The sequence below is a fragment of the Tupaia chinensis genome, unplaced genomic scaffold (assembly GCF_000334495.1).
Source record: "Tupaia chinensis unplaced genomic scaffold, TupChi_1.0 Scaffold147003_1, whole genome shotgun sequence".
Taxonomy (NCBI): Eukaryota; Metazoa; Chordata; class Mammalia; order Scandentia; family Tupaiidae; genus Tupaia; species Tupaia belangeri.
The window spans coordinates 97128-120889 of NW_006206856.1; the positions used below are offsets into that span (position 1 = coordinate 97128).

The 23762-nt window shown below is 50.2% G+C and overlaps 1 protein-coding gene across 3 annotated transcripts in view; it reads right to left on the reverse strand.

Annotated features, from left to right (window-relative positions):
* CACNA1D (calcium voltage-gated channel subunit alpha1 D) overlaps positions 1 to 23762 on the reverse strand; it is a 342768-nt gene that overhangs the window by 23349 nt on the left and 295657 nt on the right. For all 3 annotated transcript variants that reach the window (XM_006169292.3, XM_027768611.1, XM_006169293.3), the window contains 9 exons: positions 18656 to 18784; positions 16921 to 16986; positions 14031 to 14122; positions 12597 to 12756; positions 11589 to 11716; positions 11353 to 11449; positions 10256 to 10358; positions 5951 to 6052; positions 287 to 417 (listed from right to left, as the gene is read on the reverse strand). In XM_006169292.3, coding sequence (XP_006169354.1) covers positions 287 to 417; positions 5951 to 6052; positions 10256 to 10358; positions 11353 to 11449; positions 11589 to 11716; positions 12597 to 12756; positions 14031 to 14122; positions 16921 to 16986; positions 18656 to 18784 — 1008 coding nt within the window. The remainder of the gene's footprint in view (positions 1 to 286; positions 418 to 5950; positions 6053 to 10255; positions 10359 to 11352; positions 11450 to 11588; positions 11717 to 12596; positions 12757 to 14030; positions 14123 to 16920; positions 16987 to 18655; positions 18785 to 23762) is intronic.

Sequence of the window (23762 nt, forward strand, 5' to 3'; positions counted from 1 at the left end):
GTGGGGGGCCGCCCCGCCCCCCCCTCCGGCCATAGCCGCCCTTGGGCCCTGCCACGTGGGCCTGCGGCAGGTGCAGGGCTCGATGGAGGAGGCAGGGACGGGGTGGAGAAGCACTTACCTTGTGGCTCAGAAATAGCTAGTCCACATTTGGGAAAGTGTGCGGTAGCTCAGTTTAAACAAAATCCTTGTGGTACTGTTCAACCATGAATAGTCAGCTCTCTATGTTTCAGATAAGCTCGTAAAATCGTTAGTGAAAAGAGAAAACAAAAACAAGATGGCAATTCACCTGCAGGGCAATGGTGGTGTTCTTCGCGGGGTGCTTTCCCACCAGTCCTTGTTCTTTCCGTTTCTTGAATTTCCTAAAGTAGTCCTGTATCAGGAAAGTGGCATAGAACTTCCCCACGGTTACCTCATCATCTAAACGGAGAGACCAGACAGAGCTCTCCCGAATCAGCACATTTGGATCAAGAGCCTAAACACTCACTTGTGGCTGGGGCAGGGGTGAGGTGGGACGGTGCAGATGGCACCAGGCTCTCAGCCTATGACACTCGATCTAGCAAAAAGCAAGGTTTGGCAAAGCAGGTAAGGCTCAAAGTTAGAGTCAGTTGAATGCACTGATAACTCAGGAGTTGCAGAAAATAATAATATTCGTCATGAGTTTAATAGAGCAGCATATTAGTAACACCATGAAATGCCATCTTGGTTATTCACTTAAAATAAAAATTACAAAACAAAAAAAGGCTTCACGGGCCCTGTTTTCACCCCTGTGCAGAGGGATTTGCATGTGTAATTACCGTCAACCTCCAGGGCAATTAACCATCCAAATCCCCTGTCTCACATGGAGACTTGGAAGGTGACATTCAAGCTCAGAAGGAGAGGAAAGTTCAGAAAAGTGACTGCAAATCCAGGTTTTTCTCGTGCTCCCCCCGTTCTCTGGGCCTTGAGTTCCGTGCACCGTTTTTTGGTTTGTAATTCAGAACTGCTCATTTTCTGCATTGCAGCAACAGCGCCAACTAAACTCGAAGTTGAGCTGGGCTTATGTCTGCTGCTTTGGAAACAACCTCCAACACGTCTCGCTGGGGAATCAGAACTCTGCTGATGCCTTTAAAGGTGATGCATGAGGCAGAATAGAGGCTCGGCTGTCTCGTGGTAAACCGGCTGGGATGTGTAAACGTGTCCCGCAGGTCTCCCAAGAGTGTGGGCCAACAGATCCACAGTGTGCTGAGGCCTGCTGGGTGGAGGGATTAAGGGCACCTTAGCAGCCTCCCCACGTGGGGCCACGCTGGGGGCCAGGGGCTTGCAGAGGCTGGAGAAGGAACTGCTGCTGGCCCCCAGGCTTTCGGCTACCCTTTGGCAGGCTACATGCTGAGCTGGGCAAAGGCCTCAAGGCCTCTGAGCATGTGTTCTCATATGCAAGACAGAGAAAGGCTCCTGGAAGAACTGTGAGGACTGCGTGAAGTGGCAGGGGTGCATAAAGAACTCAGCCCCGGCTTGGGGAATCACTGCTCCTTTAAGACCTGCTGATGGAGACAGCCCCTGGGATGGATCCCAAAGTGTGATGGGTTGGGGCAGGGTGGGGTGGGGGACACTGGGCCTTCACTCATGCACTCTGGGCAGGCTCCATCTAGTGCCCACATGGGAGATGCTGCCCACTGTGTGTCGTCGCTATCTGGAGACTGCTGGGCTGCTTTGGGCCACCTCTCTCCAACTGTCCTTGTCCCAAGCTACTTGGTGTTATCACTGAGGAGGCTGCCTCAGGTGGCCTGGCCTAGGGAAGTGTTACTTTCCCTCTAAACACCAGCCAAGAGAGTCCTGGAGGGGTGCAGGGCCACCCATGCAAGCCCGAGTCTCTGCAAAGCTCGCACAAATGTGGTCCCTCATAGCCCCAGGTTGTCTCAGCAGTCTGATGACCCCAGGCGAGAAGGCCGAGGTGAGCAGAGACCACTCAGGTCTTGCCTGGCTCTCCAGCCCCTCCTCCCTCTGGCCTGGGGTGTGTTGAGAATACCAGTCCTTAATGGCTCCCACCACTGGGCACCCACAGCTGCCAAACCTCCTGGGCCAGAAAGCAATGTGGGGCTCTCGGACACAGTGGCTCTGCTCACTGACCAACAGCTGGAGGGGGGTCAATGCCCTGGCCAGGCCCAGTCACGCTGGGATATGAGCCTGGCCGGGTGCCTCCTGAACCGGGGTCTCTTCCACCTCCACCACCATCTGCCTAGAGAGGGCCAGCTCTGGCCACAGCTGCCCCTTCCACAGCACAAGTCTAGTCCTTTTGCAGGCCACACAGAGGAAGTGGGCTGCCCGATGCCTGGCTAACACACCAGGGGGCCCCTACAGATTCTCCTCCTGCCACGCCACACTGTCCTCTGCAGTTTGGGGTTCTGAGTCTTTTCTGTGAACCCCTAGACAAAGCATGGGCCGTGTCTGCAGAAAGCCCTCCTCATTCCACCCTGAACGCTTCTGGCACAGGCCTAGCCCTGATCCCTCTACCCCAGCTTTGCGAGTAGAGGCAGGCCCACCCAGCGTTCCTGGGCAGGATTCAAGGCCACTGTGTCTTCTCTGGGAGATGCTGAGCTAAGTGGGAGACCAAGCCCAAGAAAGAGCTCCTAGCAATAAGAAAAGCCAAAGCTACATGGGGCAGAAAAGGAGGGATGAGAAGGAACGGGTGTCAGGAGGCCGTCTGGACTTAGGCAAGGAGGAGCTGGGTCAGCTCGATGTGCTCTTGAAGGCAAAGGGACAAGACATTGGCCAAGGAACAAAGGCCGAAAGGCAGGACGAGTCTAGGGGGTGGAGAGAGTGTGTCTGAAGAGACGGAGGAGGAGCCATGAAATGATGGGGAAGACTGATGTGTGGAACTGAGAGCCCCAGCAGAGATTTGAGGTGAGACAGGTCAGCACTGATGATGGGGAGTGGTCAAGTTGCCCCATGGTCAGAGACTTTGCCCCTCAGGGGAGAGAAGGAGACACACGCCCATAGTTCATTTCCAAGTACCACCTCCCCACCAAGCTAGCCTGGAATACTGGCCACATATCCTAAGACAAGCATCCTACTCTGCTCTGTCACCAGGGTCAGGAGGGGCCTCCCTGGCACGCTTATCAGTCCAGGTACCTGGAGGCAGGCAGGCCCTGCTTGGTCTATTGCTGTCTGCCCAGGTTGCAGCATGGGGGACACTGAGGTCCTCCGCCTGTGACCCACCCACCTGTGGGCACGGCAGGGTAGATGAATGTTATAAATTTTTTAAAGAGAGATTTTTGCAACAGGGTGTGTGCATTTGCCGGAGAGTCAGAGAGAGACAGTGAGAAACCACTCCCAGGGGGGATGGTCACACCACAATCCTTTCTCTTCCATTCACCTCTCAGGATTTTGGGCATGCACACCCACGTATCTGGTGTGAGTTTAAGCTACCAGGTCTGGGTCTCGAACTGCAGTGGACTACGTGGGAGTCCAGCAATGCAACCATTACACCATCTGCTGGTCCCAGAGTATTATCATTTTCTAAGTGAGCCATGATGCAGGAATGGTTGGGACCCACTGGTCTACAAGAAGATGAAAAAGGAAAAAGGAAATGATGCCAAATACTGCAGTAAGACCCCACAGCCTGGACACCACCTGAACCTTGGGACAGACTTTGGTGGCAACGGTTTTCATAAGAGTCAAGTACTCTGCTAGGCACATAAATAATGATGTGGAACTTCTGGAACACTCCTGTTCTAAGGCCCTGTTTCCCTCTTCTCAGGTGTCACAGTGCCCGTGGCTGCCATTGTGGAACAGGTCAGCACCTGCCTTCCACGACCAGTCCATTCTAAGAACCACAGAGAAAGTCAGGTACAGTTATTGGACCCAGACAGGACAAGAATATTTCGTCTGTTCTAGAACTCTAGTAGAGCCCAAAGCTGATCAGCTTTTCAGAGGAAGGGGACTTGGATGGTTTATCAAATTCTGGACTTTCTCCCCCCTGGTAAAATGAAAGAAATGAAGTGTCACAGTAATGTGAGTGACACTCCAGGTGTGCCTCGGTGGATGGGTATGAATGTGGGAGGGAGACCGGCTGTGACTAAGGAGGCATTCCAAGAGAGATGTGAGTGTGGGGCTGGGGTTGGGGGAGTGCCCACGCATGAGGAAGGTTTCCATAGACAGGCGCGGCCTGCTATTCTGAAGCATGCATCTGTATTTCAAGAAACATCGTAGGGGAATACAGTCGGCAAGAGATAACTCTGATTCCATGCCACCACCCTAAAACAGAATTGCTTCAGAATATTCTGAAAGATCGAGAGTTGAAAGGAATGGAGGCTGCAGAAAAAGCTCAAGCACATTGTTACGACAACTTCAAAAAGCAGTTCACCTAAGCCATGCGAGCACTCGGATGTGCAGCTGAAAGGAAAAGAACGAAAACCAGAGTCGTTTTAACTGTGCAGTATCGGTTCTCCTCAGGGGAGCCGGGGCTCTCTAGGTGGGAGTGTGTCTGTTTTGTCTTTCTTTCCTTTTCTCATGTCTTTCAGGCCATCATCCCCAGCTTTGAGCCGGTGGCCCTGCCAGCTGTGGGTGGCGCCTCGTCAACAACAGAAGCTCACACTGCTTCTCACTTCATGCTGCGGAGCAGAGCTGGCCAACATGCTGTTCTGTGCCCCCCCAAGAGTCAGAGGTTGTCACCTTCTCCGAGGGAGAGGCCTCAGGCACCATCCGTGGCCCAGGTTCCAGAGTCAACTTCCAGACCTGAGCCAGACCAGTCCCGAAAGTTGCAGGGGCGGGGACACTATAAAAAGTTCTGCTGGTTATGAAACACACCCAATGCTTAGCACGCGCCCAGGGCTAGGGATGGCGAACATGCTGGGGGGTCGGGGAGGAGGGGCAGCTGCCCTGGGGGAACAGATCCTGCACCTTTAAAACTTGAAAATAAAACAGTCAAAACAACCACCTCGACTTCTAAGTTCACACGTATTATAACAAAAATGGAAAAACAGTGTGTGTGTATGTGTATGTAAATATATATATATAATATAGATAGCTGTTTATATATATATATATATAAACTTAAAAAGTTTAGTCAGTTATTTTGTGATACATAACAAAAGTAAATTAGCATGCCTGTTAGTTTTGTTTCTACCCTAAATTCTAACTAGATGGGTCTTTTTGGTCATTATGGTAATAAATTCAGTCTTGATAAGAACATTTCAAAAATACCACTTCCTAAGCTACCTTTTTTTTTTTTTGAGACATTTTCAACAATATGTTCAGGATAACTGAAAACTAATTTAGACTATTTCATTTTGGATATATATATATATATATATATATATATATATATATATATATATATTTACTTTCTCTGTGATTTCGCATTTCAAAAATACCACTTCCTAAGCTACCTTTTTTTTTTTTTGAGACATTTTCAACAATATGTTCAGGATAACTGAAAACTAATTTAGACTATTTCATTTTGGATATATATATATATATATATATATATATATATATATATATATATATATATATATATATATATATATATATATATATATATATATATATATATATATATATATATATATATATATATATATATATATATATATATATATATATATATATATATATATATATATATATATATATATATATATATATATATATATATATATATATGCTTTTCATTTTGAGATAGCAATCTTAGTCTCTAACATTAATTCCTTAATTCCTTTATCAACAACAACAAAAAAACCCCTGCTCCAGCCATGTGGGGATTGGTTTCTTATTCACTGAAGCCTCTTCCTTTACCTGGAATGGTCTTCACATTCCCCTAAATTATTGTAACCCATGGCCAAAAAGCTGTAATAAGCTGCTGGCCTTAATGCTGCAATACGCAAAGCACCCTGCAAACACCCTCTGGAGACACTGTCGTTAAAAACCAGTGTGTTGGCCCCGAACTACTTAGCAAATAGGTGACACTGACCACCGGCTGGAGGGACAACTTGGTCAAGGAGTTTCATGCTGGTTTTCTTCCAGATTTTCTTGATCACAGCTCGGAGTTCTTCATTAGCTTGTTCCAGGTTCCCTGAATTCAAGAAGTAATGAGGAAAAACAAGACTTGTTGCTGTCACCCAGCTCTCCCTCTCGGTTCTTACCATGATCACTCCCTGCCAGCCTGACCTGAGTTCACACACTGCCCCCAAGTGGGGCTCCCCCTCAGTCGGGCTCTCCCCATTTGGGGTCCTACACACTTCCTATATTCAGCAATAGCAATCAGAGCCTCTCAATAGGGAGTCCCTCCATTGTGGGAGCAGCGGCGTTTTACCCTGGAATTCAAGGCTTATCACAGTCTGGTCATTTCCGACCCTTCCACAGCCAAGGCAGGGTACCCAAGATGGACTCCTTTCCCACCGCACCCAGGCCGGAAAGCTTTCTCCTTCCTGGCTGTTCCAAGTCCTGCCTCCATCCTTGAAGATCCAGCCTCAATGTCACCCAAGTAAGACTTCTCTCAGCTTCCACGCATGTTCTCATTTATATCACCCAAACTTGGTCTTCGGTTGTGTGGGCTGAGGTTTGTCTTCTCAACCCACCATCAGCACGGAAGAGCATCCTGATTTCTGGAAGCCAGAGTAATGCTGGCCCAGGGCCGGGTACAGACCAGCACCACAAGAAGCCTGTGGCCAGCTACAAGAGCTGGCTTTGCTGGAAGATTCCCTCTGCACTCTGGTGTTGGGATAATACCTGTCCACTGGCTTGACATCGCCCCCTGCAGCCCCCTCTTCCCTGTCCTCCACCGAGTGTCTCAGAGTCAGCTCCCCTTGTGGTCTCTGCTGCCTCATGCCCTGGCTCCCCTAACCTGCTGCGATCCGCTTACCACCCCACCGCTGAGGTTGCCGCTGAGCCTACCCTGGTGGCCACTCTGCAGCACCTGCCTCACTGGGTCCTGACCAGGGCTCAGTAGGGCCATGAAGACCACTCTGGTTTGGTCTCTCAGCTGGGGACACTGATTCTACTGGTCTTCCCCAACCAAGTGCTACCTAAGGGCCAGCACAGCAGAAGGGTCCTGCAGACATCACTTCATTTCACCTCAGGGCCTTCCCCTACAAGGGTTAATTCCTTCCTTACTCCCTCCCTCCCTCCCTTCCTTCCTTAGTTTTGCTATAGGGCACATGAGCTTACAGGAGAGAGACAGACAGAGACAGAGAGAGAGGGAAAAGGAGAAATCACCCTCCAGGAGGGATGACTGTGCCACAATCCCCTCTCGGGACTTGGGGCAGGCACACATGCACACACCCAGTGTGATTTTCAAGCTGGGTTCAGGACTCGAATTGAATTGCAGAGCTGGCTATGTGGGATCCAGCTGCCTTAACCTCCACTCCACCTGCTAGCCCAGGGTTAATTAGTTCCTTTCTATGGAGCAGGAAACCACAGTGAAGCCCTCAGATGGGGCACACAGCTGGCAGGGACAGCTAGCATGCATGCATCTGTGATGGCTCCAACTCAGTCCGATTCCCTGCCTACTTCTCTGGCTGCATCGCAGCAGTTGAGGGGACCAATTCACAACATTCTGGGACAAGGCGAGTCATAAAGGAAGGAAAGGAAAATCAAGGGCCATCAGGGACAGCCCACTGGCCAGCACAGACATTCTCAGGATACTCCCCACCCTCTCCCCAGGGCTCCTCATTCATCAAGAAAAGGCCCAGAGGAGGAAACGTGCTGTCCTGCTGCCAGGGAACAACTCACCCTCGGTCTTGATCTTAAGGGCTGTTCGGACCAGAGCAAACAGGGTTGCGTTAAACATGACTGTCCCATCACTGTTGAGAGGCATGTTCATGGCAACCAATCTCTGTGGACAGAAAGCCACATTTCTTAGCAGAACGTGAGTGACGGGTGAGAGCCCCAACCCTCTGTGCAGTAACTTACTTCCTGAGAGAGACAAGCACCCCGAGGAAGACAATCACTCCGTGACCCTCCCCGAGCCCTGCAGCTGGCCAGGACCGGAGGCAGGCCCCGCATACTCAGGCAGACCTGGGATATAGACCGGAGCTATCCCATATGCCCCAGCACAGCGTGGCAGTGCCTGGACAGCTTGGGCACACACTCCCTGCTGAGGTTTATTTTCTGTTTATCGCTCGTTTCCTTTCTAATTGACCTGTAATTTGATTCAAAAGTCACTTGGGAAGCACCTACACAGTGGTTCACTGTGTATCAACTTGCCTGGGCCATGAGATGCCCAGACATCTGGTTTCACATCACTTCTAAGAGTGTCTGTGAGGTGTTTCTGGGTAAGACAGCATTTGAACTGGTGATTAGTAAAACAGATGGCCCACCCCAACATGCCTGGACATCCTCCCATCACTGGGCCCAGAGAACTCGGCCTGCCTTCTTGATCCAGAACGTTGGTCATCCCCACCCCTGACAAGACTTACATGGCTGGCTGCCCTGGTTATCGGGCCGACAGGCTCAGACTGAACCACACCCGCTGCTCTCCTGGGTTTCCAGGAGAGCAGGAGGCAGATCACAGGACTCACCGTCCACCACTATGATACCCAGTTTCATGCTGGTTTTCTTCCAGATTTTCTTGATCACAGCTCGGAGTTCTTCATTAGCTTGTTCCAGGTTCCCTGAATTCAAGAAGTAATGAGGAAAAACAAGACTTGTTGCTGTCACCCAGCTCTCCCTCTCGGTTCTTACCATGATCACTCCCTGCCAGCCTGACCTGAGTTCACACACTGCCCCCAAGTGGGGCTCCCCCTCAGTCGGGCTCTCCCCATTTGGGGTCCTACACACTTCCTATATTCAGCAATAGCAATCAGAGCCTCTCAATAGGGAGTCCCTCCATTGTGGGAGCAGCGGCGTTTTACCCTGGAATTCAAGGCTTATCACAGTCTGGTCATTTCCGACCCTTCCACAGCCAAGGCAGGGTACCCAAGATGGACTCCTTTCCCACCGCACCCAGGCCGGAAAGCTTTCTCCTTCCTGGCTGTTCCAAGTCCTGCCTCCATCCTTGAAGATCCAGCCTCAATGTCACCCAAGTAAGACTTCTCTCAGCTTCCACGCATGTTCTCATTTATATCACCCAAACTTGGTCTTCGGTTGTGTGGGCTGAGGTTTGTCTTCTCAACCCACCATCAGCACGGAAGAGCATCCTGATTTCTGGAAGCCAGAGTAATGCTGGCCCAGGGCCGGGTACAGACCAGCACCACAAGAAGCCTGTGGCCAGCTACAAGAGCTGGCTTTGCTGGAAGATTCCCTCTGCACTCTGGTGTTGGGATAATACCTGTCCACTGGCTTGACATCGCCCCCTGCAGCCCCCTCTTCCCCGTCCTCCCCCGACGGTCTCAGAGTCAGCGTCAGCTCCCCTTGTGGTCTCTGCTGCCTCATGCCCTGGCTCCCCTAACCTGCTGCGATCCGCTTACCACCCCACCGCTGAGGTTGCCGCTGAGCCTACCCTGGTGGCCACTCTGCAGCACCTGCCTCACTGGGTCCTGACCAGGGCTCAGTAGGGCCATGAAGACCACTCTGGTTTGGTCTCTCAGCTGGGGACACTGATTCTACTGGTCTTCCCCAACCAAGTGCTACCTAAGGGCCAGCACAGCAGAAGGGTCCTGCAGACATCACTTCATTTCACCTCAGGGCCTTCCCCTACAAGGGTTAATTCCTTCCTTACTCCCTCCCTCCCTCCCTTCCTTCCTTAGTTTTGCTATAGGGCACATGAGCTTACAGGAGAGAGACAGACAGAGACAGAGAGAGAGGGAAAAGGAGAAATCACCCTCCAGGAGGGATGACTGTGCCACAATCCCCTCTCGGGACTTGGGGCAGGCACACATGCACACACCCAGTGTGATTTTCAAGCTGGGTTCAGGACTCGAATTGAATTGCAGAGCTGGCTATGTGGGATCCAGCTGCCTTAACCTCCACTCCACCTGCTAGCCCAGGGTTAATTAGTTCCTTTCTATGGAGCAGGAAACCACAGTGAAGCCCTCAGATGGGGCACACAGCTGGCAGGGACAGCTAGCATGCATGCATCTGTGATGGCTCCAACTCAGTCCGATTCCCTGCCTACTTCTCTGGCTGCATCGCAGCAGTTGAGGGGACCAATTCACAACATTCTGGGACAAGGCGAGTCATAAAGGAAGGAAAGGAAAATCAAGGGCCATCAGGGACAGCCCACTGGCCAGCACAGACATTCTCAGGATACTCCCCACCCTCTCCCCAGGGCTCCTCATTCATCAAGAAAAGGCCCAGAGGAGGAAACGTGCTGTCCTGCTGCCAGGGAACAACTCACCCTCGGTCTTGATCTTAAGGGCTGTTCGGACCAGAGCAAACAGGGTTGCGTTAAACATGACTGTCCCATCACTGTTGAGAGGCATGTTCATGGCAACCAATCTCTGTGGACAGAAAGCCACATTTCTTAGCAGAACGTGAGTGACGGGTGAGAGCCCCAACCCTCTGTGCAGTAACTTACTTCCTGAGAGAGACAAGCACCCCGAGGAAGACAATCACTCCGTGACCCTCCCCGAGCCCTGCAGCTGGCCAGGACCGGAGGCAGGCCCCGCATACTCAGGCAGACCTGGGATATAGACCGGAGCTATCCCATATGCCCCAGCACAGCGTGGCAGTGCCTGGACAGCTTGGGCACACACTCCCTGCTGAGGTTTATTTTCTGTTTATCGCTCGTTTCCTTTCTAATTGACCTGTAATTTGATTCAAAAGTCACTTGGGAAGCACCTACACAGTGGTTCACTGTGTATCAACTTGCCTGGGCCATGAGATGCCCAGACATCTGGTTTCACATCACTTCTAAGAGTGTCTGTGAGGTGTTTCTGGGTAAGACAGCATTTGAACTGGTGATTAGTAAAACAGATGGCCCACCCCAACATGCCTGGACATCCTCCCATCACTGGGCCCAGAGAACTCGGCCTGCCTTCTTGATCCAGAACGTTGGTCATCCCCACCCCTGACAAGACTTACATGGCTGGCTGCCCTGGTTATCGGGCCGACAGGCTCAGACTGAACCACACCCGCTGCTCTCCTGGGTTTCCAGGAGAGCAGGAGGCAGATCACAGGACTCACCGTCCACCATTATGATACCCACACTCCTCTGTCAGGGCCCTCCCTGCCTCAGGCAACTCCCACGTCTCCTCTGGACCTGACACAAATATCCCTTCCATGCCACTAGTAACTGACACAGTGCTCTTCCCCTTGTCGCTGGGCTGTCCTGAGTTACGGATCTGATAGCTCTGCAAAGGCACAGAACACACATTGTTCATCTCCGCACCCGGAACCTGACAGAGGCCTGGCCCAGTATCACCCAGGAAGTGTTTGCTGAATGAAGCAGTGAGTCTCCGCGAGAGGCTGTCAGACACACAGACAGGCACTCACCTTACACGCTACTCTGTGTGGACATAATTTTCCAAACCCCAGGGGAGGCTGGATGCGTCGTAGCAGGGTGACCACATCGAGATGTTTTATCCTTCCCCTGGAAACAAAGGACACAGTGAGGTCTGGGGGCAATGGTGGCAGACTTGAGTTCTTATCCCATCCCGCCTTCCACACACATCACGGCTGACATGCCACACACAGCCCATAAAAGCCAGATGGAACCTTTCTCAACCTACTTTGCCTCGGGGTCGTATTCAGACCATATTCTTTTGAATTCATCTAAATGGTGAGGTCCCAGAATAGACCAGTCCCGCGTCAGATAGTCAAAGTTGTCCATGATGACAGCCACAAACAGATTGATGATCTGAAACAGTCAATCAGAAGGTGGGAATGTCAGCCCTAGCGGGATGGGTGGGGTCAGACCCTAGCATCTGCTTCCTAAGAACATGAAATATTTGCACCTTTGTCTCCAAGAAATGCAAACACTTTCCATCTGGAGAAAGTTTGAGAAAAGGGCAGGGTTCTAGGTTTCTAAAGTGGCTTTGATAAAGTTCTGGGGGGGACAGAAGCTGGTCTTCTGAGGAGGGCAGAAGTTGGTCTTCTGAAGAACACTGAAATTTTATAATTTCACACCTTTTGGTGACTTTCTGTTTTGTTTTTGTTTTTGTTTTGTTTTGTTTTTGCTAGCAGGTGTGCACACTCACCTGAGAGAGATGGAAAGAGAAGGAAACTGAGAAAGCACCCCGCATGGAGGATGGTTACAACACAATCCCTTCTCCATTTCTGCTTTTGGGATTTTGGGCCCACTTACATATGTACTTGGTGTGCTCCTCAAGCCGCCAGGTTCGGGACTTGAGCCATTCAGCCAGCTATGTGAAATTCAGTCACCTTAACCAGCATACCACCAGCTGGCTCTACAATGTCACATCTTAACTCACTTCCATGAATAAGTGGCTTTGAAATTTTTAGAAAGAAACCAGCAGCCTACAGAAGCTGCGTGGTTGGTCAGCTCCCCAAGCCTACCCATTAGCACCATATCCATGCTTGCCGTGTAGGTGGTGTTTACGCATGCCCAGTAAAAAACAAACAAGCAAAAAACCCAATTGCCAAATAGAACCTGGAGCACTCATCAGCACCAACCACGCTGGGGTGGTCTGACAAGGCAACATCATTGGTTGATGGCAGGCCCAGAATGCTACACGGGCATCTGAAAATGGAGACGGGGAGCTGCATCTCTCACTCACCAGAAATGCACAGAGCATGTAAAAGCTGATAAAGTAGACGATGGCGAAGTTGCTCCCACATGTGTACTCCTCCCCAGGGCTGTAATCAGACTCGGGGTCACAGAGCTTCCCAGGGAGGCAGGCCAGCATGATCTCCTGCCAGGCCTCACCTGTCGCACACCTTGTTTAGGTTAAGAAAAGGTTACAGTGTTATCACAATTGCTAAGGAATGGAACCAACAACTGACTGAAAAAATGTGGCAGATATGCTATGGAACATTGCTTGGCCAGAGGGAACAGCGAGACTCTGTCATTTTATGTAGATGAATGTGGACGATTTAAAGCTAAGTGAAATAAATCAGACTATGAAAAACATTGTATATCCCCACTCAATATATACAGAATATATGTACTCTGTGGCAGAAACGGAAAGATTTGAAGCGTTTGGGTAAAAAGCATTTCATTTAACAGACACAAGAATTTAAGTAAGGTTCTTTGTTGAAAACAATGCACATGGTAATATCCTTGATTTGATTATCACACACTACATGCATGCTTTGAAAAACCGTATTGTATGTTATGAGCATTATATGTAAATAAGAAATTATAAAATATAATAAAATTGGTGAAAAAAATCCACTTATAAAGAAAAGAAAAAGGGCCATCATGGAAAGGAAGGGATTTAAGGCTTAGACCTCTGGGTAAAACATTTTTAGAACCAAATCTAAGGAACATGGTGAAAAGCCAACCTGAATTAATGAGAATTTGAAATTCCTATCCATTTTCACATGCAATTTATCTAAGTAACTACAGGTTTTGCTAAAACCCCCTTTGGTTTCCAATAATCATCTGATGCAAGCACACCAATTCTTTTTGTATAAATAAATGAATGTTTTTTTTATAGCTTCTCTACTTTGCTTATAATTTTTAATTGTTATTTTTAATGATTAAATATCTGACAATTCCAATAGATTTTTTTCAGTTTTATCGAAAGCAAAGAGTTAGAAACTACCTCATTTGCAAATGATTTGTTTCTCAGTTACCAGAGTCATCAGAAATTTCTTGTTTTCTAGAAAGTTGTCTCACCATGAGGCAGCTTATTCACAAGGTTAACTAACTGGGGTTAAAAACAATCCCATACATTTGAAATTATAGACCGTAGGATGTTCTTCATCGGCTACTAAGAAGTCCTCTGTGTCTCTGCTAAATTTCCATTCTCTTGGCTGTGTGTACATGTGATCCAGGCATAAATACTTTTGCTACAATTGTCCTGGATAGCCTAAGTGACCTTACTAATTCTCAGATAAACCTTAAGCCAGTCACAATCTGAATGCAAAACAAAAATAAAAGCCATCACGGTAACTGGGAAAGGATGCTGTTTTAATATGGCACATCCTCTGGGACCCAGAGCGAGTCTCTCACCCCTGCCCGGGGAACCCCTGCTGGATTTAGTCACCTGAACAGCAGCAGCACCGCCTGGGGAAACGTCTGGAAGTTGTTGTTCCTATTGATCTGGTTGTTGTCTCTCATGGCAACTTTCCCAAACATCTAGGTGGAGAAGTTATTAGGAGGGAAAAATAAGTACATTTTGTTATACAGAAAAACCCTTACATGAATTTAGAACTAATTCCAATCTGGGCAACACCAGTTTGGGCTTTCTCATGGTACTAGATGCTTCATTCATTCAGTGAGGCTCCGCCGAGCACAACCAGGTTCTGGGTACGAGGTTCGAGGCTGGATGCTCCAGATAGGTGTGTTGCCACCTTCAAGGAGTCCCTACCCTGGGACAGATGTGAAAGTAACCAGGGAAGATGTCGCTGCATGAGAGTGCTGGGATGGTCCAGCACAGGGAAGCTCTGGTCAGGCTCAACTACCAGGGAAGTACGTTTAAGCTCACGACTAAAGGATAAGTACAAGTCGGTCAGGTGACCAGGAGGGTGAAGAGTGTTCCGGGCAGAGGGAATACCACCTGCAAAGGAGCAGAGGTGACCCAGCAGAGGTGCAGGCAGAGGGAATACCACCTGCAAAGAAGCAGAGGTGACCCAGCAGAGGTGCACCAGGAAATACAAAGAACATGGGTGGCCACTAGACAGATAAACGATCAGGCTGGAGACAAGGGTGGGGACCTGGGGATGGGGCCTGTGAGCCACAGGAAGGGGAGAGGGCTTCATCCAAAGGTCGAGTGGAAGGTAGTGAAGAGTTTCACGTGTAGGACTCAGAAAGCAGACCGGCATTTCAGAAGGCCTGATGCCTGGGTGAATCTGGGGTAGTGTGTGATGCGTAGCTTGCAGTTCTCTAGACCCCTCTTTTGTACACGAGGGCACATGCGATAAAAGACCCTTCAGGGCACATGGCAGTGCATGCTGCTGAATCCCAGAGGCTTAAGTAGGTTGGCTTTCTTTTTTTTTTTTTTTTTGGAGAGGTTTTTGCCATAGGGCTCATGCGCTTGCCAGACAGAGAGAGACAGACACAGAGACAGAAAGCGAGAAATCACCCCCCAGGGGGATGGCCACTCCACAATCCCTTCTCCTCCATTCTCCTCTCGGGATCTTGGGCACACACGCACATGTGCTCGGCATGAGTTTTAAGCCACCGGGTCCGTGACACGAACCGCGGTAGGCTACATGGGAGTCCAGCGACATAGCCATTATGCTAACTGCTGGTCCCAAGGTTGGCTTTCTCCTCTGAACTCTTGAGAAGGTTCTTAGAGACCTTCAAGTCTCTACTAGCCTTCAGGACAGGACAGTAAGCACAACCACTTCTCTGCCCCCAGAGTCACATCACCGCTTCCTCATGCTCATCCCTCCCTTCTCTGATGGACGGCACCTCGACAGGTGGCGGTCCTCACCAAGCACACACACTGGCCCACCCCGCCTGCCTGCTTGATGTGAGGCTCAGCCATTAATGAGGCCTGGCCACCTGCCCAGCCTGAGGAGGAAATGTAGCAGCAGCTCCTCAGCTCTGACCAGAGTCACAGAAGAGCAACTTCCATGCCTCTTTTTAAAGGTGAACTACTGGGGAACCTCCAAGTCTCAGCTCAGAACTAAGTGCAGCACCGGGAAATACTGTGTTTCAGGTGGGAATTCCACTTAGTTATGCTAAAGCAGCATTCTTCACAGTGTAAACAAGCTTTATTACTAAACACCAGAAGAGTAACATCAGTGCAGAAAACATGAAGTCTACACTGACAACTAAGGTTTCTTTCATTTTTAAAATTTCTTATTTAATTTTTTTTAGAGTTTTTTTCTACAGGTCATGTGCACTCATCAGAAAGACAGAGAAGACAGACAGACAGAAAGCGAGAAATCACCCCCTAGGAGGGATGGCCACACCACAATCCCTTCTCCTCCACTCTCCCCTCGGGATCTTGGGCACGCATGCACACATGCTCAGTGTGAGTTTAAGCTACCAGGTCCAGGACTCGAACCTAGGCTGACAACATGGGAGTCCAGCGGCACAGCCATTATGTCAACTGCTGGTCCCTATTTATTTTATTTTTCTGTTTTCAAAGAGTGAGAAAGTGAGACCAAGCACCCCTCCATAGGGCATGGTCCTGCTGCAATCCTTTTCCATTTCTCCAGTCTTTCAGGACTTTGAGCATCTACATATATATACCTGACATGTTTTTTAAGCCACCAGGACTAGGATTTAAACCACAGGTGGGGCCACAGCTTCCAACACACAACATTTAATTGCTGCACTAAAGGGCATGTATTTTGTGTTTTTACTATACTACAAAGTACCTGTGAGTGTGCATGTGCTAAGAGACAAAGAGACAGAGAGAGAGAGAGAATCGCACCTCCCGATGAGACCCATCATACCACAACCCTTTTTCCTTTAATATTTCATCTCATCAGGATTCTGGGCATTGATCACGCCCAGCCTGACGTCGACAGGGCTGGGACTTGAGCCCTGGTTGGCCACATGGTATCGGGCTTCCTCTGTGCAGTGCTTAACTGCTGTGTGAGGGCGCTGGCCCTCTGGCTTCTGTTAGTGTGCCGTTTCCTCTCCTGCTGGGCCCCCTGCTACTCACTGCTGCTAAAATCAATGGGTTTCCTCAATCAGATTGGGGAGGCGCAGGGAGTGCCACGAAAGCAGTTTTTCTTGGCACTGGAGAACCTCTCCTGGTCTTCTTTGGCCTGGTGTCCCCTGGCAGGGGCTTTCTCTCCTGCAGGCTCTCTCCTGAGACACCCCATCTTCCTCATCGCCCAGGCTCTTCAGCAACTAAGATATTTGGCTGAAATTCACAACCCCATCTTTCTGCTTCACCTGACCAACATCCCTCTTGCTGCGGACCAGGGGCCACTCAGCAAAGGGCCACCAAGAGCAGAACGGCTGGGGCTTACCTGCATGCCGATGACAGCGTAGATGAAGAACAGCATGGCTATGAGCAGGGCGACATAGGGCAGCGCCTGCAGAGAGGAGGCACTCAGCTCAGCGCGGGCCGCCTGTCCCAGGGCTGCTCAGCACACGCCAAGAAGACACACGCAGGGCACATCTTTTCCCCCATGTGTCACAGTGAAAGGATACCCAGTGACAGTGAAGCAGGACTCTGAATCCCAGCCCGGCACAACTGCTCCCAAGCAAATATACTACCCATGTGCATACCTCGTGCTACTGCAGTACAGGCAAGACATGCTTCCCAGGGTCATTAACCTGGTACCACAGTCCTCGACATTTCTAACACAGGTTCACCCCTCTCATAATAATGGGTACATTCATTATGGGGATCCTCTGTGAAATCACAACTGATCAAGCCATCTCAAAACCCTGGACACCAAGACTGTTCCACTTCCTCTTCTAGATATACTCAGCATGGTCGGAGAGCTGTCATAGATCACATTACAAGGGAACCTCTAGACAAAGTCATTGTGTCTCTGCTGAAGGACTTCCTCACGGGAAGTCCTGGGGTGGCATTTCTGGGTCAGAGGGGAAGACTCACTTTCCGGCTGTTGATATAGAGTGCAAACTAACCTTTCTTAACATGCACACTTTCTAAAAGAACCGAAAGTTGGGGGGCTGGGCCAGAAAAGTGCCAGTTTGGTGGTCACCAGGCCTGGGCTGTCTTCAGAACATCGACATGACTCTCAATCTGATCAGACAGACCCTCGGTCCTTTACTCCAACATCCCTCAAGTGCTCATCACACAGGATGAACAGGTCCGTGTGCACAGCACACCTCTGGTGGTTGGGCGTCATGCCAAGCAGCAGGCCTGGGCATCCACCCGCCCTCCTGTCTAAGAAAGCTTGTCTGAATCCAGTGGCTCACAAGCTCATAGTTATCTACCTTCGGTCTTCAGCGGGCCATGTGAAAAACTTCAACTTTTTCTTTATGTACCTTTAAAATAGCTTCCCTCAATTACTTTTTAATGAAAAATAAGGAATAAATAAATGAAGGTGAGTTACTTGTTTTCTAAGGTTTATATATATCTAAAGTTCCCTAGAAGGGCACCTTTCATCAAGAATCGCATTCTCCCACTGTCACCCATCCCAGTGGGTTCAGTCCAGAAGGCTAGAATACGTGGTATCAGAGACGCTGGTTCTGCTGACGTAGATCAGAGCCAGACTGCCCCAGCCTGACAAATGCAGCTGGCCTGTGCCTGAACGTCCTGCACCCTGTGGTCCTCCCAGGCCCGGCTAACCCCGAGGCAGGTGACGGAGTGCTGGCCTTGGTGGAGGGGGCTCCGATCTGTATCTCGGCTAGCCAGGTCTGGGCCGACAGGACTGTCACAGCTGTGGGAGAGGCTGTCGGGCTTCCCAGGAGTCTGCCAGGACCCCCACTCCCATTCCTCACTGGCATTCTGGAAAGAACTGAGGGGCTCAGAGGCTCCCCATCTCCTTCAGCCTTGGAAATGCTGCCCTCTCTCTGAACTGGATGGTCCTTACTGCTTCCTCTCCTGCCGCCTTCAGGCGACTAATCCTACTTGATTTACCCGTATCCTGCCGGGCTGGGCCTCCCCAGCAGTCCCTCATCTCTGCTGACCTAGGGCATGGAGAGGGACTCCAGGTCCCCCCAGACAGGGGGCAATCAAAGACTTACATGGGATCGTCCAAGACACACAGAGACGCCCTTGGCTCTTACCTGAAAGGATTTAATAAAGGTCCATAGCAACGTCCGGATGCCTTCCCCCCTGCTGAGAAGCTTCACCAATCGCATCACTCGGAAAAGACGGAAAAAGGTGATGGAGATTCTATTGCTCTCTTCAGAGTTCTGAAGGGTTATCATGGAGAGGTCAAACCCAATGGAAAGTAGAACATGCAACACTTTCAGAAAAACAGCAACAGATGCAAAGGTGACAGAGGTAAGAATTGGAGATGTGTTTCTAGGGTCTTTTCACCTTAAAAAAGCATGATATGAAAGGAAAGTTACATGCCAACAACACAGGGCGTGGAAGACCATGTCCACACATCACATGCATGTCCACGTGTTCTGCTGTGTTAGAGGAGAACGCTGGGCTGGCCAGGAGGACTGGACACTGATGATGAACGCACACCACTGCAGACTGTTCTGCAAGGGCGGCCATGGAGAATACAGAACCATGGGAGACTCGACATGGTCAGATAAACTCAAGGAAAAGGCCCCTGGGGACTTGTGACTGATCTTACCCCAGGTGTAGCAGTTGGGACAGGGACAGTTTCACTTTCAGTTGGCTTTAAGAAATCAAAGATTGAAAGCGTGTTAATGAACCGAGAAGGATGTGGTGATCCAGGAGAACATTCCCCCCTTTCAGAAATGTGTGGATACTGTCTTTGGACAATACGCCTGCTCACTCCTTGAGAAAGTGCCAGGGGCTCTGCTTGGAACCAACCTGGAGGTGGGCATCCCTGACCGTATTTACGGGGCACACACTGCCTCTTCAAATCCACATCCAAGGACGTGATGTTCCCAGGCCAAGAGACATCTGACAAAGGATAACGCAGCCTGACCTCAGATCCCCAAGGACACGCACGAGTATGCCTGGGCATCTCGTGGAGACAAGCTCTCTCCGTGTGGTCAAGAGCTAACTGACCCTCTGCCAAGGGTCTCTCAGCCCGGGGAACACAGTGACATTAGCGGCATGGCAAACAGCAGCACCCACCTGTGGTCCACAAACCTCTGAGGGCCACAGTTTCCAGGGGACTGCATACCTAGGAGGTGTACACAGGGTCTTCCAAAAGGTCATGAAAAAACTCATTATGAAAAAACTATGTTTGCATTTAAAAAGGTTTTTTTTTTTTTTTCATCAAAATAAACTTGTACTTTGTCCATCTTCCCATAAACATTTTGAAGTCCCCTTGTGTTTCTGACAATTGCCTTTCTGGCTGGCCCACCCACAAGTTGACCAGACGGGCTCAGTACAGGACAGAAGAGCCCTACTGAAGCCTCTACTGAAGCCTCTGCTGCTGACCCACAGCACAGATTGCTGTCAGACAAGTGACCGCTCAGCGCTGCTGGAAGAAATGACACAGGACCCATTTGCCCAGTTCTGCCCCCTCCTGGGTCTGGCTCAGCGGGTGGCCCCGGGATGCAGATTCTGTGACAACTGCTGCTTACTGTCCCAGGGATGACAGGGACTGTGCCTCACTCCACTCAGTGCCCAGCACAGAGTCTGGCACTTCCTGCAAGTTTGGTAAGGGCTCAGTACAGTGCCAAGAAGTTGGGAGCAAATCCTACCCAATGCTAGGTGGCATTTTTAAATTAAGCAGCAAGAGTAAATTGCACCACAATTGATGTGACGGCCTCTCTCTGCCCTTTGGTGGTATCACCTCCATGACAGAGGATATCCACCCAGAAACCGAGAGAAAAATGGGGCTCCTGGGCTTGGGACTTTCTGTCCAGCTTGTCTGCATGGCTGAGAGTGCTTGCGCGTGTGTGGATGTGCACACTTCCCAGACGGCTGCCTCCCCGCCTGAAAAAACTCAATATTGAAAAAACTTTTTTTGCATTTAAAAAGGTTTTTTTTTTTTTTCATCAAAATAAACTTGTACTTTGTCCATCTTCCCATAAACATTTTGAAGTCCCCTTGTGTTTCTGACAATTGCCTTTCTGGCTGGCCCACCCACAAGTTGACCAGACGGGCTCAGTACAGGACAGAAGAGCCCTACTGAAGCCTCTACTGAAGCCTCTGCTGCTGACCCACAGCACAGATTGCTGTCAGACAAGTGACCGCTCAGCGCTGCTGGAAGAAATGACACAGGACCCATTTGCCCAGTTCTGCCCCCTCCTGGGTCTGGCTCAGCGGGTGGCCCCGGGATGCAGATTCTGTGACAACTGCTGCTTACTGTCCCAGGGATGACAGGGACTGTGCCTCACTCCACTCAGTGCCCAGCACAGAGTCTGGCACTTCCTGCAAGTTTGGTAAGGGCTCAGTACAGTGCCAAGAAGTTGGGAGCAAATCCTACCCAATGCTAGGTGGCATTTTTAAATTAAGCAGGAAGAGTAAATTGCACCACAATTGATGTGACGGCCTCTCTCTGCCCTTTGGTGGTATCACCTCCATGACAGAGGATATCCACCCAGAAACCGAGAGAAAAATGGGGCTCCTGGGCTTGGGACTTTCTGTCCAGCTTGTCTGCATGGCTGAGAGTGCTTGCGCGTGTGTGGATGTGCACACTTCCCAGACGGCTGCCTCCCCTAGGGAGGTAGGGATAGGCAGGCTCAGCTCTGAACCTCTCTCTCACCCAGGGCTGCCTCCTGAGACCAGACAGAAGTTCTAGGAAATTCATAGGAGAAAAGCGGTTTGAGCCCAATTGAAAGTCAGCAATGTGACAGTATACCCAAGGAGCAGGTTCTGACATAGTTAGAATCTCCATGCTTCATCATGGAGGCTCAGAATGGGAGACTTGCGGTGGGTATATCAGAGCCTGAGGGTCCCTATTTACATTTTTCTCTTTTGTTATCTCATTTCCAAAGAAACAGCATCTCCTTAAAGGGATAGATTGTGTTTTTTAATTTAAGACTAACAATCATAAACTGGTCTTCCCAAGTTCTGTCTCTCCTGTCACTCTCCCTAAGGGCTGTGCACGGAGGCTTCAGGCTGGCACACACAGCTGGAGTGTGTGTGCGTGTGTACATGAGCGTGCACGCAGGCCTCTGCCTGGTACCCTCAGGACAGAGAGCTCTACAGCTATGCTACTGAATGCCCACACCGGGTGTGAGCCCTGCAGGAGGAGGCCCACTGGTCAGGGAAGACTCTCTGGTCCCTTCTGCTCGCCTCTCTCTTCCTGCTCCCCACCTGACAGATGATTCATGACCCCCTTCCCTGGGGGTGGGGGGGAGCTGGCAGCAGCCAAACTGACTTCAAGAGTGCACATTTCTTTTCAACTGGTATCTTTGACAAATCTTGAACTATGAACTTCAAACATGGATATTCTCTTGTTTAAAAAGAAAAAAAAAGGAGATAGCAATTGTGGAGGAACGGGAGAGCACGCCATGCAAAGGGAAGGAGATCCAACAGCACACTGAGTGGAGAAGCATGCGTCCCGGTGTAGCCTGGGCCGCCCCTCCCACCACTGCCACTGGGCAGGGGGCTGCAGGGAGGGTGTGGCCGGCAGCACGGGGGATGGTGCCAGTTGCCAAAATACCTTACCAACAGGAAGGAGGCTGAGGATGGCTTTGCCCAAACTATAAACGTCAGCCTGACTACAAAAGCAGGCTGGCTTTCACCCTAGGCTGTATTCCCAAACTGCCTGTGGGGGATGCGCGGGAGTGGGAGGTTTGCCTAGGTCCCAGCCCAAAGGCCCTCATGGTGTGCCTGCATCTGGGGAATTTCTAAAGTGCCCAGGTGATTCCCGTGGGCTGCCAGAGCTGAGAACTTCCTTTCCAGGCTAGGGTGAGCTGCATCAACATTCAGCTGACTGCCCACACGGCCACTTCCCTTTGGGTCTAGAGTGGCCACAGGGAGGACGGCTACTAGGAATGCCCACCCAGGCTGCTACAGCTGAGCACTGATGAGGGATCGGCACTCGATGCAGAGATTAGATTCCATCCCCATTTTCCTTACGAGGCATGGGGTGCAAGAGGCCTGAAAACACACTAAGCCCCCTTAGCCAGAGAGGGCTGAACTACATGTTAGGGTCCGGAAAGCTCCTCAGAACCCTGGCTCATCTGATGTGCCCCAGCCTCGACCAGAGGCCTTCTAAGCAGGATCCCCAGACAGGCCCTGTGTCAGCCTCTGCGACTGTAGAAGGCTAAACAGCCCCGAGTCTCCTAAAAGAACTCAATGGAATCAGTCGGTACTCTCTGCACTAATTTCTGTCTCTGCCTGGAAGAGCTGAGCAGATGTGGTCTTCCATCTCAGACAGGCAGCACACCAGCATCCCAGAAGTCAGGCCGGCTAACCCAAGGCACTCTGTGGACCCCTGTTTTGGCTGAAGCCTCCCTTAGACAATTGAGGCTGCTGGGTCTGGGTCCTGGAAAAGGATTTATATACTGATGGGCACTGAGTAGCTGGGATGCCGGTTCGGAGTAAGCAGCTGAGTGAAGCTATTGGCCAGTGGACAAGGGAAAGGGGTACTGGACAAGGGAGAGGTGGTTCCTGAGTGTCCAGGAGGGAGTCCTACGGAGTCTCATGTGCACTTAGATACATGTCGTTTCGAGCAAGGAACACTGCCTCTGGGACACTGGTGGTCATGGGGAGACTAGATGTCAGCAAAGCCATCCCCTGGGTTAGGGAAACGTGTGGGGGTCAAGCAAGCCCGGAATGACAAATCATCAACAGGGTGGGGGTGGGGGTGGAGAAGGCTAGTGAGCATGCACATAGGACAATGCAAAGGCCACCCAAAGTGTTTTTGCAAAGAATACAAATGCAAGCTTGGTTTCTCATCTCCGGCCCAGATAGCTCATTCTTGAAGACTACGTTGGCAAGTCACAGAGCCAAGTATGACTGCCCCAGGTGGCCCCAGCTTGGGCACAGGCTGGAGACCATGGTCTATGGGGTGGGAAACAATTTAGATGGCCACGGCCAATCCTTAGCACGTCCTGGGAAACTCAGTGAAAACCAAAGGTGGGAAGCCAAACATGAGAATACAGTCTCTAGAAGTGCTTTTGCTTTAACAACTTCACCGTATATATGTTTATATATACTTGCCGCTACAATTTTCTAAAAATAAAAGCAACATGAAAATCAATTAGGCAACAGAAAAGAAAGCTCAACAGAGTTTGGGGGAGAGGGCACAGCAGCTTAAACAATACAAAGGATGACTTAGGG